The sequence below is a fragment of the Aquarana catesbeiana genome, linkage group LG01, assembly GCF_042186555.1.
Source record: "Aquarana catesbeiana isolate 2022-GZ linkage group LG01, ASM4218655v1, whole genome shotgun sequence".
Taxonomy (NCBI): domain Eukaryota; kingdom Metazoa; phylum Chordata; class Amphibia; order Anura; family Ranidae; genus Aquarana; species Aquarana catesbeiana.
Window position 1 is genome coordinate 309,321,256 of NC_133324.1, and position 20,840 is coordinate 309,342,095.

The 20,840-nt window shown below is 38.9% G+C and overlaps 1 protein-coding gene across 1 annotated transcript in view; it reads left to right on the top strand.

Annotated features, from left to right (window-relative positions):
• Positions 1–20,840, top strand: part of LOC141143955 (clustered mitochondria protein homolog) — a 109,333-nt gene that overhangs the window by 17,197 nt on the left and 71,296 nt on the right. The window contains exons 2-9 of the mRNA XM_073629365.1: positions 2,790–2,893; positions 5,443–5,614; positions 6,187–6,330; positions 6,630–6,784; positions 10,828–10,982; positions 11,656–11,781; positions 14,594–14,741; positions 20,408–20,500. Coding sequence (XP_073485466.1) covers positions 2,790–2,893; positions 5,443–5,614; positions 6,187–6,330; positions 6,630–6,784; positions 10,828–10,982; positions 11,656–11,781; positions 14,594–14,741; positions 20,408–20,500 — 1,097 coding nt within the window. The remainder of the gene's footprint in view (positions 1–2,789; positions 2,894–5,442; positions 5,615–6,186; positions 6,331–6,629; positions 6,785–10,827; positions 10,983–11,655; positions 11,782–14,593; positions 14,742–20,407; positions 20,501–20,840) is intronic.

Consider the following 20,840-nt stretch of genomic DNA (forward strand, 5'->3'; position numbering starts at 1 on the left):
AGTCCAGGTGACCCCGTTGGGGTCAGGAGTGCCCCGCAAGGTAGTCGACCCTACGGCTGACTGCTGCAGATGGAGCTCTAGGTGATTCGGAAGAGCAGGTATTCTGGAGCACCAACACGGATCACACTGGGAGCTAGAGCATGAGATTTCCCAGGGAGCGGAATCTAAGAGCCAGAGGGTGTTCACCAGATTTTGCACCATGCAGCTTTAAAGCAGACCTTCAGTCATTTTTTCAAATTTCCATCTATTAAATCTTCTCCCCTTGTTGTTTTAACTTTGGATAGCATTTTTTTTCTGCCAGTAAATACCTTATACAGTCCACTTCCTGTTTCTTGTCTGGTAAAAAGCCTAGGCTTATGACATCATGAGCCTAGGCTTTGCCTCATTTACTCAACACAGCTCTCACTCTCGTGAGAGTTTGCCAGGAAGGGAAGGGGGATGAGTCACAAGATGGCCAATGAAAGCTGCAGAGCTGGCGGTGTGCCTCTGTGTAAATCCAGGAAGTGAATAGGCAGCAGCTTCAGCTGCCCACAGTTAAAATGGTTGCAGCCAGACTTAGTGGAGGGAGATTTCTGCAGCATATTTGGCAAGTACAGAATCACAGTATATATAAAATAATATGCAAAGTGGTTGGAGGGAGAGCTTCAGAATGGCAAAGATTTTTTTATTACAAATTATGTGAGCAGACTGCAGTTACTCTTTAAGCTGGCCATAAATTATACAATTTTCTTGTTCAGTTTCCTTTTGATTTACCTTCAACTGTATAGTAAAAAGGCCTGCCTGATTGCATACAAATTGAAAGTTTTTAGGTTTGATCTCATATGGTTTTGGAAAATTGTATAATGTATGGCCAGCCCTAGTAAATAACCCGCACAATGTTGAAAAGTTCAAAAAGGAATAAATCTTTCAGGACAATAATGTTCAATGTACACTAGCAAATCAACCAAGGAATGACTTAAAAGAAGAAATGTAGAGTTTTGAACTGGACTAGATAAAGCTCCAATCTGAATCCTACTGGAATGTTGGGGATATGAAACAGGTAGTTCAAGTTCGGATACCCTTGGACCTTTTTCAACTGAAGAAATTTAGCAAACTTTGGGTCAAACTTTTCACCAAGTCAATATCAGTCAATTATGCAAAATGCCTACAAGAAGTAGTTTCTGCTAAAGAGGATCAATACCAGCTTCTATCTAAAGCTTGATATTTCTGTTAAATAAATTAATAAAAAATTGTCTTGCATTCAAATATATCACATTTATCTGTCAGAATGAGGATTTAGTGTTTGCCGATTTAAAAATGTGGAAAACGTCAACAATTTACATGGGTTGTACTTACTTTTTCAGGACTGTATGTTACTTTGAGAATGGCTTTATAGCATCAAAATAGATTTGAACATGCTTTGTATCTGCAAAATACTTGACCTGAGGGTCTCTATGAAAGCTAAGGTGTGACTGTAAACATAAAATATTTCCCTGAAGGGGCTTTAGTTGAATGAAGGACTTTCTTAGCATTGTTTTATTAAGATGTCGGTCACTGCCAAGCTGGAATTTCACAGGGGCTACACCTGTCATCGGAATGTTATGTAGGCTACCATTGCTGACCGTGCTTTTTGAGACTAGTCTGTCATATTGCTTTGGCTTCGACCCTTTCTGAATCTCTGACCCAGAACAGTTGTAGAGATAAAAAGTTCTGATGCTCCTCTGACATGGTATTTACAGCTTGCATGTTCCTGGTCTGTGACTCATAAGTATTGAAGTCAGTCACAAAGGGGCAACTAGCACTTCAGCAAGAAATCTGCAATAGCAGCCCCCTCTACTCTAATGGCATGTATACTTTATTCTGCTTTTATATGGTGCCTTTATGGATCAGTTTATTGTAATGAAAGTCTTTGGAACTCTAAATAGAAAAAGTGAATATTGTGTCCTGTAGACACAACAGGGGGATAGAGGATATCTGTGCAAGTGAGGGAAATTTTTTCTTTTCTTATGCAGAAATAATTGAAAGATCGCTATACTAACACAAACGATGTTAGTGTGGTAATCTCCCCCACTGTGTTATTATGTTCTGACAGGAGGAATCCCCCCCCCCCCCCGCCAGAACACACTGATCAGCGTTCGCGTCCATTGGCTAGCATGCCTGTTCGACAGAAGCCGGGCCTAAGATCGGCTTTTGTAGAACAAACATCTATACATGTGGCCCAAAAGTCGGTTGGTTCCTGCCAAACTGACTCTTTTCAGCCCGTGTGTACCCAGCCTAAAGCCTAGTACACACGGGCCGAATGTTGGACAACGTCGGCCAGTTCAATAAAAACTGGCCGACATTCGGCCCGTGTGTATGGCAGACGGTCCGACAGGAGCTGGCCATGTGGTCGGCTTCTGTCAGGGGAGCATGCTGTCTGGCTCCCGATCAGCGCTTTCAGCTAATGGCTGAGAGCGCTGATCTGAGTGTTTCTAGCCCAGGGCGGGGGGTCGCCCCCCCTGTCAGAACACAAAAGAAAAGCAGGGGAGCTTGCTGCACGAATGTTGGATTATTAGTACAGTAGCTCCGACCAGAGCTGTCAGTTTTTTGTTCAACCCCGCGGGTTGAACGAAAAAAAAAACTAGTGGTGTGTACCAGGCTTTAGACAGTTAATGGGGTTAAAGGTGAGCTAAAAGAAGGTATACTCTGGGTTTAATATCACTTTAACTCTTTTATTGCAGCATTCTTCAGACCGATTATGTTAAATTAATTAGTTGATTTACATGGTGATTTTCTTTTCTTTTTTTTTTTTTTCTATCATTCCACAATAGAAAGGAAAGATGAAAACACAGTCGGGGTAAGCAGAGAAGAAAGCTCGCTGAATGTATTTAATGTGACCATTCAACTGCCAGGAGGCGATGATGTAGAAATACAGGTGAGAAACCAGATTTGAGTGGCTTCATTTATGTAATTTGTAGCAGTGAAGATTTTAAATTTTTGGGGAAATAGTAGTGGTGGCTGAGTTATGGGAGTCAGAAATTATAGTCTTACAGTGCCAGTGATTTGTATTGATGACCATGCTGGGTTTCAGGACTCACTAGCCATGTCAGTTTTTGATGTATATGATATTGAGATAGTTATGTGAAGCTGTATGGCAGTGTTCCTCAGTTGTGAGGTAGTGTTCGTGAGTTTTGTGTATCATAGGGCCACACACAACAGGCTGTATACACCATGTGACCAAAAGTATATGGACACAACTCCAAATTTTTAGTACTGGTGTTTCCAGTAAAAGCTATTGTTAATGTTGGCGCATACAGTACAAAGATATTCTAGACCCTTTGTGCACTTCAAGTTTTGTGTTAACAGTTTGAGGAAGGCCCTTTTCTGTTCCAGCATGACTGTGCCCCTCTTCTCAAAGCTAGATTCATACAGCCATGATTTGAGGAGTTTGTTGTGAAGGAACTTGAATGTCCTCTGCAAAGCCCTGACCTCAACCCTGCTGAACACCATTGGGATGGATTGGAACAGTGACCGCAAGTGGAAAGCCTTGCCGCATCAGTGAAGCCTGCTATAGCCACATATGGGAAGGGGGGGAAACTCAATAATAATGCCCATGGTTTTGGACTAGGATGTCCAACAAGCTGTATAGGTGTGATCCATGAGTGTCTACAAACTTTTAGTCTTATAGTGTATGTCAGTAGCTGTACCTTTGATACATGAGCCCACTCTTACAAAATGCTCACTATTTACACTAGTAATGGAGCCTGTTTCACAAGATGACTTCTTCTAATTATGAAGCCACAGTCAAGAGAATTGCTTGATTTAGTAAAATAATAATAAATATACTATTTATTTCGACTATTTACTTTGTCCATCAAATAAATCACCTTCATATTTGCAGTGAAATTCAAAAGTTACAGTTGTAAGTTTGAGTTGTACCATCCATATCAAGTTTTTAATGGATTGTACTGAAACTGAGGAACATTCTCATTAGAAGGCATCCTAATTATATCAAAAAAGTGTTTTCATGGAGAGTTACCAATCTTCACAAGTATCTTTTTTTTTTAAGGCGCATGACTTTAATTTTCAGAGCTTATTATTCTGGTCTACTAGCCTTCTGAATTTAACCTAATGTTTAGAGCTAGCCAGTGAAGCTGTTACAGAGACCTTGTTGCTAGGCTATTCATTTCAATAACAACTTCTCATAGGATTGTATGTGCATTTAACTTGTTGTATGTATCCTACTGTTCCTGTAAAAGCTTCCATGTGTAGTCATCCAGTAGTCCCGAAACTGCTGCTAGGTGCTGTCATCTTGTATGTGATGACAGCAGCCCCAGCAGGCTGAAAGCTGTCAGTCAAGTGATACTCTGTAATATTCCCCTTCACTCTTCCTCCATTTGCTAATAGATTAGATGGAAAGGCTGGGGTTAAGGAGCTTGGACAGCACAGACCGTAATTAGACCCAAAAGGACAGAGAGTGTTATGACATGGAAGGAGGAAGGGGGCTCTGCTAGAGAATTGACTCATCTTGTAGAAGTCAAATTTGCTAGCTCAATGTCACATTGCAAGTAAATAAAAAATATTTTATGGAAAAAAAAACGCTGCAAATAAGCAGTTAAAATACTTGATTTTTCTGTGCTTTTACCTACAGGTTTTTACATTGGTCACAGATCTCTTTAAATAAAGTACACAATGTTGAGGCAGAATATGACAAGTGAGAGAAAGAGATGAGAGAAGTAAAGGGGGCTGTGGAAATATTTATTATGAGGGTCCTTGTAATCATATCCATATCCTCAGGTTGCAATAATCCCTTGAAGCGACAGTCCCTTTGTACTTCTCCAGTTCCTTAAAGGAACAAAAATATAATATATTGCAGCTTACCGGTCCTTAGATGTGGTGGCTGCATTAGTTTCCATTCTTCAGGCTAAGAAAACTTTCAACGAGCACCAAATAATACCTGTTGATCTTACCAGAAATGCAATGTCTGTTGTCACTTCCTGTGAGCTGACCTGAAAGTATCAACTACTAATCCCCCCACCCTATCAACCATGCTAATGCGGGAATCTCTCCTGCCGGGCCATTGTCTGCTTCCAGCTGCTAGTGATAATCGTAAGAGTTTATGACAGGCTGGCTGTACCCAAGTTGATCGATTGCCTGCCCATTAACGATTAAAATCTCAGCCGAGAGATTCAAATTGTCTATGGCTGGCCTAAGAGAGAAAGAAGTGGTCTTATTCCAGCCTAAATGGCAATCGTGGCTTCCCTGCATAGATGCAGTAGAGGAGTGAGAGTAGCACCCAAGGGGCAGGAATTATGATATTTGCAGGATTACCAGGTGAAAATAAATGAAATAAAGAAAACGAATGCAGCCATCACATCAGTAGGGTGCTAACCTGCAATATATTACAGTTTTGATTTTGAGTTAGAACAATTCAGAGAATTAAAGTGTATTCAATGTGATGTTCCCTTTGTTTTACTTACACAGGTGTCTCCAAAAGAGTTAGTACAGGAGATTATCCAGGTGTTAATGGAACATGAAGATTCATGTCATAGGACATGCTTTTCACTGCAGTTTGAAGGCAATGTCTTGGACAACTTTTCAGAGCTAAAGTCTGTGGCAGGACTGAAAGATGGTTCTGTTTTTAAAGTGGTGGAAGGTAAGAACAGTCTGTATTGTCCAATATTAAAACTGAGAGAGGGGTGATTGATGCTTACTCTTGTAACAAGATATCAAGGTTATCTTAGCATGCTTCATAGTACTTTGGCTGTTTACCATGGTAATGTTTTAGCCTGTTTCAGTTTAATGATATTGTTACATTATAAGCAACATTTACTAAGACTAGAGAATCCAGAAACTGGAGCAGCTATCTATAGTAACCAATTGGCTTCTATCTTTAGCTTGTTTAGTTAAGCTTTGAAAATGCCAGATAGAAGCTGATTGGTTGTTATACACAAATGCTCCAGATTCTGGCTGCTCCAGTCTTAGTAAATTAACCTTATTGTCTTTCTTAATAGAATAGTCATTTTCCATTATTACCCTATGCTTATTTACTGTGGGGGAAGGGGTGAGAGCACAAGAAAATGATGGGAGAATCAATACAGCAGATTAACTTGGTTGTTATAGTAGAGCCGTAAAGATATTTACTTGTTTCTGAACCTATGCTTTATTAGGATATGCTACATCAACCAACAAGATATCCAGAGTAATGGCTTGCTTGTGTTTTTATAGAACCATATACCATCAGAGAAGCTCGAATTCACATACGCCATTTCCGTGATTTACTGAAAAGCTTGGAACTCGCAGATGCCTACAATGGAATAGATTGTAGCTCATTGGCCTTCCTGAGCAACATTTCTGGGGGTGATATTGGAGGTAAAACATGAACAAGGATGACCTTATAAAAAAAAAACATTTCCAGTCTACATAAGGGCTTTACTACAGTGGCATAGTACTTATATTATTTGAAACTTTTTCCTTTTTTTTTTATAAATAAATATTGAAATGATAATTTGTCAGATTACCGTACTTCAAAATGAATGTATCATTGTCTTAAACACCTACAGTATATAGCTGTTCAAACCAATGAGAAAGAAAATGTTAATGCAACCAGGTCATTATAGAAGAAACGTTGAAACGTGACTATTGATGGTGATAGTTGTCCTCCTTTCTAGATTTTTCCCCTCATGAGAACAGTGTCAAGAAGAAAAAACGTTCTTCCTCAGAACAAGGGCTGGATCAAATAGATTGTTCTCCTCCAGAATACATTTTTCCTGGAAGTACAGAACGTCCCCTGCAACCACTTCAACCTATTAATTCAGAAAATAAGGTAAGCACGTGCTCTCTCTTGCAGTTAATCCTGTCCACCTGTTAAGCAATCTTAATCATCACCTCTTTTGTTTATATGTAATTGTATCAGTGGGCAATGAGATAATATTCAGAGCAGATCATTCCATAAAATATAGTGAGAGGTTAGAGAGTTAGAAAAGAGTTTTACAAATGCTAAACCAACGAGGCCAAGCTTGCTTTTTATTTTCCATAGTAGATTTCTTTAAAACTACCTTATTCAGGCAAACATTTGTGCCAGTTTGGTAACAGTACCAACACATAAAATAAATTCAGGCAGTTCTTACCAGTGGTAATTTTGATGTCACATTTTGATTTAGTTTTAGTCATAGTCTTTTGACTAAAATGCTATTATAGTTTTAGTGATATTTTAGTCATCTGAATTGTTTTTGTTTTAGTTGTAATATAGTTGACTAAAATCTAATGGGTTTAATTAAGTTGTAATGCATTATTTAAGCATTTGTATATAGAATTGCCAAACTGATTATATACTCCTGGAGTAAAAATCGAATAATGTGTTATTATTTATGGTATTAAGGTTTGAACATGCACTACAGTCACAGATTTAGCTGTTGTGATATATAACATCTTTATAAATAATACCACGTTTCATAAACAAACAAAAATATAGATTTTTGACAAACAGAAGTGCAACTTTAAAATATAAAAAGCCCCAAAAACTGTAAACCCTAATGGCTGTAATGCCATTGTACATATTACCTAAATATATTACCAACATTACATAGTTAGTCTGGTTGAAAAAAGACACAGGTCCATCTAGTTCAATGAACAAAACGGAGAAAACTAAAAAAACAAAACATTTTTTACAATTCTATACCCACAGTGGATCCAGAGGAAGGCAAAAAACCCAGCAAAGCCTGATCCAATTCACTCCAATCGGATGTTCCCTGGATCGACTTTACCTATAAATGTTACTACCCAGTTATATTTTGTATATTTAGGAAAGAATCCAGGCCTTTTTAAAGCAATCTATAGAGCTGGACAGAACCACCTTTGGAGGGAGTCTATTCCACATTTTCTCCGTTCTTACTGTGAAGAACCCTATTTGGAGATGAAATCTCTTTTCCTCCAGACGTCAATAGTGTCCCCTAGTGTCCTCTGTGATGAGCTTAAAGTGAATAACTCAACACCAAGTTCACTATAGGGATCACTTATTTATTTATACATGTTGAACATATCCCCTCTAAATCTCCTCTTCTCAAGAGAGAATAAATTCAGTTCCTCTAATCTTTCCTCACAGCTGAGTTCCTCCATGCCTCTTATCAGTTTGGTTGCCCTTCACTGCACTTTCTCCAGTTACCCGATATCCTTTTTTGTGAACTGCTGCCCAAAACTGAGCTGCATATTCCAGATGAGGTCTTACTAATGATTTGTAAAATGGGGTAAAATTATATCTCTCTGGAGTCCATACCTCTCTTAATACAAGAAAGGACTTTGCTCGCTTTGGAAACCACAGCTTGGCATTGCATGTTATTATTAAGCTTGTGATGTACCAGAACACCCAGATACTTCTCCACCATTGATTCCCTCAGTTGTCCTCCCCCTAGTATGTATGATGCATGCATATTCTTAGCCCCAAGTGCATAACTACAATTATCAACATTAAATCTCATTTGCCACAGAGTTGCCCAGTTAAACAGTGCATTGAGGTCAGGATTAAATATTAAGAAAAAAATAAGAAAAGCCTTTTTTATTTATTTATTTTTTTCTTTCAGCGGCTTAGTAGATGCCCCCTACTTTTTCTTATATAGAAGTAGTGCAGTGTTCATTTTGACATTAAATTTCAATTTAGTTTTAGTCAAAGTCTTTTAACTAAAATGGCATTTTAGTTTTAGTTGTATTTTAATCTTTGGAATTGATCTAGTTTTAGTGGTGTTTAAGTTGATTAATTTTGTCAACTAAATTAACACTGGTTCTTACTACCCCCACTTTAAGAACTTGCTGCTATGGCTGCAAAAGACTAATAAAGAATTACTACCAGTTTGCAGGTTAGGAAGCGTGCAGTAAAAAAGACCAACTCAAAGCTGGTATACAGAAAGATACCAGTGCTCAGAGCGGGTCATGTCTGTGCTGGGAAACTGTCATTAATATATCAGCTTCCCGCACAGACTCCATTCCCAATCCCATTCAGCTGTCAGCCAAGAGATTCCACAGCCAAAAGCTGAATGTTTATAAAGGGTCATTGACCATCAAAAGCAAGGTGAACCTGATGGGGAACTAGTCTTTCAGTTTCCCATCAGGCTGCACCCACCCGCAGCAAAACTTCTCGGCAGTGGCCAGGGAGGGAGCTCACTGATGCTGAGCTCCACTGAGGACAGGGTGTCCGGTATGCCGCCCCCAACTAAGACAGATTCATGTAATTGTTCCCAACAGGTGCATAAATCTGTCACAGACACCAACAGTTGAGGAGGTGCAAAAGAATTCTAAACAATCTCTATGACACTCTTTATGAACTCCCCTATGTATTGTATGTTTCCCACACAGGTGCATATAAATGCAGACTTTAGCTTCCTAGCTGAGGCACATCCTACTGCTCCACAGACAGTTCACCAAGTCAATGTTATGGCAGTTTAGTTATGGGAGACCAGTAAAGCCCAGTAAAGTTAAGATTTAACAGATTTACTCCCTGGATGGCTCTACACTGCTTGTCAACACACACACACACCAAGTCCCCAGTCTTAAAACCTAAAGTGGAGCCATACCTTTAAATAAAAAAAGCACTGCATTCCCTCAACCAAGCCTTTTGTCACATTAGACGTATGCTCCTGTCTTGCCTCTCTCTGTTGCTTCTGTCATGCTAACAAAGGGAAAAAGTGAGTGGAAAATATGCCACAATGCTGCAAAATAGGACATTTAGCTTAAGATAACATTTTAAATGATAAGTAGAGAACTCGTAACCTTGGACATCAAATAGTAGAAGACTTCCTTTCATGTTGGACATACCAAGGTCTTTCTGCTCATAAAACTTGCTTCTCCATGTAGTCCATGTCATATATGACTGGCCAATGCTTTTTTCTAAAACAAATAAGATATCAGATGGTGAGCAAGTTGAATATTTTGCACAAAATGTACCACTGGAGAGCAGAGTAACATTTATTATATAGCTTCTATTATAGCTTGTGGTAAGCAAGGTTGTCGAGGCAGAAACACTGAATTATTTTTATGGTGGATCTGCTATTTATATGAATCAACAAGTATATGAATCAGCATGATGAAATGAACAAATGAGATTGTTACCTCTTAGTTACTAGGAAAACAAAACTGCTGAACCCAGCCTAGATTGCATGGTGCCTGGCTGCCAATTATTGGGGACTGCACAGTTTATTATTTTCATCCAGCCAAACCCTTTTCTAGGAGACTTGCACTGACAAAAAAAGATTGGTATGGCACAAAAGTGGTTATTTACATAATATAATTGCAAACTATATCCAAATTGTCATTTTATTCCTCTTTTAGCATTCAGGGAGTGTCATTTATCAACTGGAAAAGGTCAGTCTCTTTTGCAATAAAGGATTTTACCTTCTTCCCTGCAAGGTGCTTTCAAATTTACACTGTACTGCACATGAACAACTCAATGTACATTTTTAGCATGCCTCAGTGCTGGGATGAATGAACTCCTAAAAGCATGTGCTGGAGTGACAGGATCCTTGCCCACCAATCAGGATGGGTAAGGACCCCAAAGCCAGAAGAAGCTGGGGAGAAGATGTGGGTGTTGGCGACGGAGCTTGAGGACATCTCATCACTGTAGGGGAGGTGAGTATTGAAGGGTTTAGCTCAACTTTAAGAGCAGATTCAGATTCTTACTAAATACTGGTTCATTTTAAGTGTTTATGGGAATCTGACCCATCTTATGATGGAGATGACATTCAAGATGAGGCAATAAATGATATTATTCAATGTATGAAGTCAATTTCAGTTAGTTCATTTTACTTTCTGCCTCTTGGTGTTGTAGCATCCCATCTTACTAACCCTGATTCTTTCAACTATTTTTGTTTCCTACTTTAGCCTCCTCACTGTCTTAAATCTTTGATTATGAGTGGCTGGAACCCCCCTCCAGGCAATCGCAGAATGCATGGGGACTTGATGTATTTGACGGTGGTAACGATGGAAGACCATCATATTAATATCACTTCATCCAACAGAGGATTTTACGTCAACCAGTAAGTGCTGCATCGCAAGTATCAGTGTTCAGCAAATTTATTAGCACATCTTTTACAATAATTTCATTGCAAAAAATACCTGGGTACCTGCAATAAGGTTTTTGTTTGACACCGCTGTAACTTTTGCGCAAGCCAACCAATATACACTTATTGGGATTTATTTTACCAAAAATATGTAGCATAATCCATATCGGCCTAAATTGATGAAGAAATTCGATTTTTTTACATTTTTTAATTGGGTGTGTTTTATAGCAGAAAGTAAAAAATATTGTTTTTTTTTTTTCAAAATTGTCTGCATATTTTTGTTTATAGCGCAAAAAATAAAAACCGCAGAGGTGACCAAATACCCCCACAAGAAAGCTCGTATCGCCAAAAAATGGCCTGTCATAAAAGGGGGTAAACCTTCCAGAGCTGAAGTGGTTTAAAGTAAAAGCAACAAATGTTTACCTAATATTTATATTTGATATACTTTATATTTATTTAACTATTTGAATATAAGATGGTTTCATATTAGCACGCAGTACTGGTGAAGTGTTATTTAGTAAAATGGGCAAAGTTCTGCTTTAAATTTATTATGATTAGAGGAATATAAAATATCACCAGACCTGCATCTATTCCTAGAATGAATTTCATCACTTCTAAACATTGACCCACATTATTTTTTGCATTTTAGATCAACTGCAGAAACATTTAATCCCAAACCATCCTCACCAAGCCACTTGAGCCACAGTATTGTAGAACTGCTGAACCAGGTCAGCCCAGCATTCAAGAAGAATTTCACTGCTCTACAAAAGAAAAGGTAAAATTCAGAAAAAATGTTTGTCGCATAGATGGAATGGCACATACATTAGTATCAGCAGAACTAGAATGACTAAAATGAATTGGCCTCCTTTTAACCTCCCTGGCAGAGTGTGGCTCAGGGTTAAATTTCAGTATCATTAGCGGTAACCCCGAGCCACACTCGGGATTGCATCTCAGGATCCTGGTCCAGGTTACTTACCTTGGGAAGTGATGTGAAAATCACACCCAAAATATAAGTCCATATGCTGTCATATAGAGGTTGATAAACCGTGAATAGACAGTGAAAAAGACTCTGTAGCAGGAAAAGGTATTCCACGTGCCGTCAGCATTCAAATGGAAACACAACAATGAAACCACCACCGATTGTATGAAGGCTAACCGGAGTGTAGAGACTCAAATGGGCATATGCTCAATGAGTCAGCAGGGCTTGTGGTGTAAACACCAATGTATGGGACCTCTATGTCTGTACTCCAGATCAGGATTGAAGATGGTCCATTTATTCAGGGGATAACTCAGAGAAGCAGTCCTCAGAAGTGGCCAACATGTCAGACCAATTCCTCCCATGTGTTCAAAATAATATAACCAAATAAGAAAATACTCCATCCGTAAAAACATAGAAAATATATTAAAATTGGGAACACTCACATTTGGTAAGTAGATCAAACGCTTGAAATGTATAGCTTAGGTAACGCAATGACATCAGTAGGGCTCGTCCTGACGCGTTTTGTCTAAAGAGACATCACCTGGGATGAATCCTGATCTGGAGTACAGGTGGTGGTTTCATTGTTGTGTTTCCATTTCAACACTGACGGCACGTGCAATACCTTTTCCTGCTACAGACAGGGCGTCTTATCGAGCAGACACCCCTAGGCACTGGCCGGGGGCCCCAAGTGCTCATGGGGCCCCATCAGGGCCGACTTCGATCTAAGGGAATACAGTACGAGGTCAGGTCGTATGGTAACTGCACTGCACGCAAGTTACTTTAGTCTGGTAGCTTCACTATGGGGGTGCGGCAGGGTGGGGGGTGACACCAGGAAGAAGCTGTAGTGGGTGCCATCGAGCCCCCCCATAGATAAAGCAGTCGATTTTCACCATCCACAGTCCTACTAACTGCCACCATACGAATTACACTGTCCACTGCCCTACTGACGCCGTCCACTGCTCTCTTGACCCCTATTATCTGTCCTACAAATGCTGACTCCTATACTCTGCCCTACCTACTACTAGCCTCTTTACACTGCCCTACCTTTTACTGACCTCTACACACTGCCCTACTTATTACTGACCTCTATACACCACCCTACCTATTACTAACCTCTACACACCACCCTACCTATTATGACCTCTATACACCACCCTACCTATTACTGACCTCTACACACTGCCCTACCTATTACTGACCTCTACACACCACCCTACCTATTACTGACCTCTATACACCACCTTACCTATTACTGACCTCTACACACTGCCCTACCTATTACTGACCTTTACACACCACCCTACCTATTACTGACCTATACACACCGCCATACCTATTACTGACCTCTACACACTGCCCTACCTATTACTGACCTCTACACACCACCCTACCTATTACTTAGATCTCTAACTCTCAAAGGTTGCCTACCCCTGCTCTAAATGCTGTATCACCCCTGGTTGTGGGGAACTTGCAGCGCAGAGCATTTTATTTGAATGGGTTGCATTTGGTGAGCGGTAGAGCAGGCTAGTGGGGGCCCCAGTGCATTACTTTGCCCAGGGGCCCATGATGCTATTAAGATGGCCCTGGCTACAGAGTCTTTTTCACTGTCTATTCACAGACTGTTCTATTCACGGTTTATCAACCTCTAGATGACAGTATATGGACTTATATTTTGGGTGTAATTTTCACATCACTTTTCACTATTTTAATTATTTCTTTTTGTTGTTGTGGTCATTTCACACTATACATTGGATTCTATACACATGAATTTGTATCAGTACAAATTTTTAAGCACTGCACAGAATTTTATTTTCACATTATTTTTTGTTTATACTTGTTCTAGTGTTGTGCTGGCTGCTATTGGACATACTTTTGCATGTCAGCGCGATATACACCATTTTTTCCAGGTTACTCACCTTGTTCCCAGGATCCTGTGATGTCCTCCCGCTGTGTCTACGGGCTGTGTCCTCTGCCCGATGCTCTGTGTACGCGACACATCGGGGCGGAGCCCGGCAGCAAATTAAAAAAGTACAAAATTCATAACACATACAGTACACTAATCTTACAGATTGCATTACTGTATCAAATCATTTCACATCCCCTTTGTCCCCAGTGCTTTTTCCAGTGCCCTGCATGCACTTTTATATTATATATACTGTTCTTTCTGCCTGGAAACTGGAGATTGTCCATTACAACCAAAAAGTGTCCCTTTCCGTCAAAAGCCAGCTAGAAAACAGCGATAGTAAATTAGAACATTTGCAGAATTGAGCAATAGTGAATCGTGGGGAAATTCATTTTATTATTATTATATTATTATTTTTTATAATTATTTATAGTTATTTATTATATTATAAGTTATGATTTCATGTTTCAAACTTTATCATACCCGGGATGTCTACTAGACTCTTGTTTGGACAGATTTAAGTGTGTTATTACTAAGAATTATAGGCCTACAATATAAAATGCCAAATTTCTTTGCAAAACAATGTACCGCTTTGAGATTCAAAAATCTGACATAATCATACCGCCAGGGAGGCTACAGATCCAGGATGGATAAAAGTTATAGTTTTCTAATTGTGAAAGTTTAATATCTTTTTTCCTTTTATAGGGTAAATCGGCATCCACTAGAGAGAATTGCAACACCATATCAGGTTTATACTTGGATTGCCCCTAATACCAACCACATCATCGACTGTGTGCGAGCAGAGGATGCCTACAACTTGCGCCTAGGATATGAGGAACATATTCCTGGTCAGGTATAATAATGCTTCTATTTTAAGGACAGTAAAAAACTTTTCCCCTATGCCTTAAAATTAATCTTCTGAAGTCAGGCATATTTACATAAACACCAAGGAGTGCATGGTCTCTAATGCATAAGCTCAAGAAGTCTCAACATTTTCTCAAGCTTGGCAAAGGAGGTACCTTGAAGGATGGAGGTGATAAACCTTCCTAAAGCAGAGCTAAACTCCACAATACTCTCAACAGTCTGATGCCCATGACCTCCCTCCCCACCATCCTCTCCCTGGTTTCTTCTGGGTACCGATCTTCAGCCATCTTGATTGGCCAGGTGGGGGATGATGTCACTCCCTTGCATGTGCAGGGTACAGTCCTCCTGGCACACAGGCACTGTGCCGGAATGTAAACAGCTGCGCATGCACAGCTCAGTGTACATTCCACAGAAGATCGTAAGCAGATAGGTTGGTTTATTTTATTAATAAAGTATACCTGCTGCGCTAATGTAATATACAAAATCATAAGTGCAAATAAAAAATATATAACCATATATCACACTGGTGAATTCTACATGAAAAGAAAAGTGAGTCCACTATGACTAATAAAGTCCATGTGACAAAAGTACACTGTAAATAGGAAGGCTCAAACTATCCAACACCAGAGCTTCCAGAAAGTCCATGTGATGATCACCACCTCCAAGGATAGATGTAAGATTACCAGCTGATTGTAACCCTCTAAACAGAGAAGTCAAAAAGCACCTGTGTATAATTTTATTGCAAAGGAATCTCCTTCCACTTCCAGCCTCAGGTTTGGTAGTTCCACCAAACGGAAAGGGGATCAAGCAATATATTTTTCCAATCCACATCCACACTGCCATGAATGCTCAAAGGAAAGAAATGTGCTCCACATAGTGTAAATCCTAATTAAAAACCACTTTAATTATGTGGAGCACATTTCTTTCCTTTGAGCATTCGTGGCAGTGTGGATGTGGATTGGAATGGTGGTGGTGATCATCACATGGACTTTCTGGAAGTTCTGATGTTGGAGAGTTTGAGCCTTCCTATTTACAGTGGATTTGATTTTTTTTTTTATGTGGACTTTATTGCTCATGGTAGACTCACTTTTTTTCCATGTAGAATTCACCAGTGTGATATATGGTTATACTGTATATTTTTTATTTGCACTTATGATTTTGTATATTACATTTGCGCAACAGGTATACTTTATTATTGATTTAACTGTGATGAATATCTCATGGTACTGTTGAAGCTTTTAAGCACTTTTTTGTTTTTGTATATACTCAAAAGCATGGTATATAGTTTTTTTCCTTGTTTATTTTATTGCGAAAGAAGTGTTGCATTGCTCTTCTGCAATAAAGAGCCCGCCTGTGCAATAATCACAGCTTATATCACTGCTTGCAAGTGACCTATATCCTTTGTGCATTGGGCAAGTCTGCTCATCCTCCTCTATGCTCTCCAATCCAATAAAATGGACCACACACTGAAGACATCTGGTTCTAAAGCCCCATACACACTATCAGATTTTCTGCTGATTTTTGTCTTCAGATTTACCAAAACCATGTAGGGCCTGCCTGATTGCATACAATTCGAAACTCTTAAGGTTTGACCTCATATTATATTTTTAAATAAAATAAAATAAATAGAAAATAAAATTAAAAAAAAAATTTTCCTTAAATCTGAAGGAAAAAATCAGCAGAAAATCTGATAGTGTGTGTGGGGCTTTACACCACTAAATCTTAATCCACTTAATCCACACACTAAAACTGCCACCTGATGCCACATCCTAAAACATTTCACCCTTCACAGGGCTTAGTCGTAGGGTAAGAGCCTGTCAGATGAGAAGATACTGGTACAATACTGCCATGGTGCTTTTTGGTTACCTATCCCAAAGTAACTGTTAAAAACAGTCAGAAATACATACATGGATTGTGGTGTATTGGTCAGATCCAAAACTATGAAGTATACAAGAAACTGCAGACGTCTAGATCAACAAACCCCAGACATTTCATCCTAAAATCAAGTGTTTATTTGATATTAAAAAATAAAATATTAAAAACAAAAGCTTGTTACCCTCTGCCGATAGTGGCATCCCAAACAACTGTCATTATATCGAAGTTCTTAAGGATTGTTACAATGCATAATTCTTTACAAATACAAATGAAAGGTCAAATGAAAGAAAGGAACATATAAATTCAAAACTAATGATGTAATACTGTGTTTGTGGTTGGGGGCCTTCTTGCTAACAGTTTTTTTTATTCTTTATTTTGGACAAGGTACATACAGATACAAAAACATCCCATATAAAAAAATACATTTTACAATCCGAGAAAGTAGCCTTAAAAGCGATACGAATAGAAAGATTAACAGTATTCCATCAGTATTTCTAGGTAACATCTTGTAGGCATCTCTAGGAAACCTGACTAGTACATGACACATCCAGCCTTTAGGCTCCTTTCACACTGCTTCATTGCAAAACCGCTATAAAACCGCATATGCAGTTGTTTTTGCCGTGTTTCCGGTTTTGCACCTGTGAGAAAAGGGCACGTGACTCAAAAATGCACCAAAAACTCTACCGTGGGTGTGTTTTTGATGCGTTTTTCATTCATTTCAATGGGGAGGTGCGTTTTTTAATTTTTAATTTTATTTTAACCGCACCAAACATGCACCAAAAACTTTTAAAAACACAACTGACTCGCAACTTACTGGTGTGAAAAGTTCCATAGGTTTTATAGGTCATGCATTTTTCTAGCACTTCTGGTAAGACAAAAACAGAAGAAAAACAGATTAGCGTGATAGAGCGCTAAAGTGTTCAGGGAATAAAGGAAAGAAAAGTGAAAAGGCAATAATGTGAATAGTGTCCCCTGCAGAAAGACATAGGGCTGTATGTTGTGCAACAAAAAAAAAAAGAAAAGAAAAAAATCTAAGGTTACACCATGGGGGTTATTTACTAAAGGAAAATCCACTTTGCCCTGAAAGTGCACTTGGAAGTGCAGTCGCTGTAGATCCGAGGGGGACATGCAAGGAAAATAAAAAACAGCATTTTAGCTTGCACATGATTGGATGATAAAATCATCAGAGCTTCCCCTCATTTCAGATCTACCCCTTAGATTTAGAGCAACTGCACTTCCAAGTGCACTTTCAGCGCAAAGTGGATTTGCCTTTTGTAAATAACCCCCATATCTAGTATTTTTCTTCTGATGTGCATCTTGTGGAAAATGGGTCCACCAGGGAGACCCCTATAAGAGGGGAAAAGGGGAAAAAAAGGGGGGAGGAGGTCATAGAAAATGTCTTGGACTCACCACTCCTAAATACCTGGGGATGCCAGAAATTGGACTATATACTGTATTCTGAATAGTACTACCGATCACGTCAAGGGAGCTAGATTTAAACACATTGAGGAGAACACGTAAACACCATCCATGGAAGCCAGGTATCTCAAAATGTAGCTTCTTTGTTATGTAACGTTGCAGTCAACTCTTCCATAGTGCTCACAGTTTTTTCATATTAGACTTTAGTTCTGCTTTAAGGTTGTACTCTGTGGCCTGATTCTTAATAGCCATATTATAATATTATAATTACCCCACATGTTGAGAAATACTGCCCTTTCATTGCAATAGTGATGTGATTAAAAAAAGAATCAAAAGCAGGGGGTGTGGGCACCAGATCCATATAAGACTTAAATGTAGAGCATTGGCTATCTTGACAATATGGGGTTTATTTACTAAAGGCAAATACACTTTGCACTACAAGTGCACTTGGAAGTGCAGTCACTGTAGATCCGAGGGGGACATTCAAGGAAAATAAAAAACAGCATTTTTGCCTGTATGTGATTAGATTATAAAATCAGCAGAGCTTCCCCTCATTTCAGATCTACCCCTTAGATTTACAGCGACTGCACTTCCAAGTGCACTTTCAAGTGCACTTGTAGTGCACTTGTAGTGCAGAGTAGATTTGCCCTTAGTAAATCAACCCCTATGTCTATTGCCTGTTTGGATTTGGTGCCCAGACTTGTTGCTTCTTTCTCCTATATGCTGTAGGTGACACTGTTGTATAAGAATGGCTCAAAAAGGGTCAGATTTTAGTGTCCTTTATTGGTGACCTCTCAGTTACTGGTGTGTTGATGAAGAGAAGGAGATTGCTAAGGACTTTACTTCTTCATGCTCTTCCTAGGTGCACCTGCTTACCTTTCATTAGTGATGATAATATCCCATTTCTCAATTTTCTTTGCTTAAACATATGTACAAGCAGTATTTGTATTAATGTGCGATACATTCGAAACATGCTAAGACTGCAAAAAAAAAGAAAAGAAAGATTCTTGAAAACATTATGTGCAGGTAAAGAGACTATCTTTAGCTCCCCCCCACAACCCCCTTAACTAGCACTTCTTTAGCTTGTGTAGATAATGCTAATAACATACTTTTGCGGGTGGTTTGGCTTGCATTTATGCAGGAACAACAGCTCATTCATTTGAATAGGCCCTGACCCTTTTTTTGAAACATGCCTGCACGGAACCGTATGTGTGTATACTGTGTTGTGTATACAATTCTTTTAAAGTGATTTTGCAGCAAGAGATGGTATTATGGATTGCCAAAGAAAATATAAAGTATCTATTGTTCATCTATGCCAAAAAGATACAAAGCACAGTAATAAGGACTCACCGTCAGTTTTGGGCAGTTTGCCCAAATCAGTTCAACGCACTGGGTGCATTGAAAAAATTAGGACATTTTCTTATTTTTGCACTGAGTGTTCCTACATGCTGTATACTACATTACAATGGGGGTTATTTCCGAAAGGCAAATCCACTTTGCACTACAAGTGCACTGCAAGTGCACTGCATTTTAGCTTGCACATGATTGGATGATAAAATCAGCAGAGCTTCCCCTCATTTCAGATCTACCCCTCAGATTTACAGCGACTGCACTTCCAAGTGCACTTGTAGTGCAAAGTGGATTTGCCTTTCGTAAATAACCCCCTTTGTGCTATAGAGCTTAAGAATTACATATAAGTTGGGGAAAAAAAGCCAGCACTGTCATACATTTTAACAACATTGTGGGGGTTATTTACAAAAGGCAAATCCTCTTTGCACTACAAGTGCAAAGTGCACTTGGAAGTGCAGTTGCTGTAGATCCGAGGGGGACATGCAAGAAAAATAAAAAACAGCATTTTAGCCTGCACAAGATTGGATGATAAAATCAGCAGAGCTTCCCCTCATTTCAGATCTTCCCCTCAGATTTACAGCGACTGCACTTCCAAGTGCACTTTCAGTGCAATTTCAAGTACACGTGGCACTTGTAGTGCAAAGTGGATTTGCCTTTCGTAAATAACCCCCTAAGTGTGTGTTAAGCAAACATCAACAAATACTGTATGGATGAGACCCAAAAATGCTGCTTAAAAAAAGAGGAGCTCTGGCAATTTTTGCAGAACAGTACTGGGGCTCAGTTATGGGAAATGTTGCTCGTGTATCTTTTTTTTTTTTTTTTACATAGTTTAAGGTCACAAGACATGCATAATGTGCAGAACGGGATTTAACTAACTAGAAGTTTCTAGAGACAAATAACATGAATATCAAATATCTTGACTTCTGAACAGGCTTGTATACTTTGTATCGTATTATTCATAGATAGCTCTGTCACATAAGATAAGTAACAAAAATAATTGGTAATTCACAGACCAGAGACTGGAATGAAGAGCTGCAGACAACCAGAGAACTCCCTAGGAAGCTCCCAGCAGACCAGCAGCTGCGACAGAGGGCCAATTTTAAGGTAGTTAAAGCAAGTTTTGACTTTTCGCCTATCAATCAAATAAAATGGTAAAAAAATAACATGTTCAAAGGAAAATGGTTTATAAACTTTCGGAATAATTATTTTTTAAATGATTAAAACTGTACATTTACACATTAAAAAATTGTTTTATATTATACTTTGATTATTAGTATTTAACTATTATTTTACAAATAAACATTTTATCTAAAGTTTCTTCTATGTCACTCTGTTAAGAGTATTCTTGCTTATGAAGCAAAGTTGAAGTTTGTGCCATATTCTTTCCAATTTTTAATAATAACTTAATGATGGTCTAGGGCAGGGGGTCTCCTTACTTTGTAAA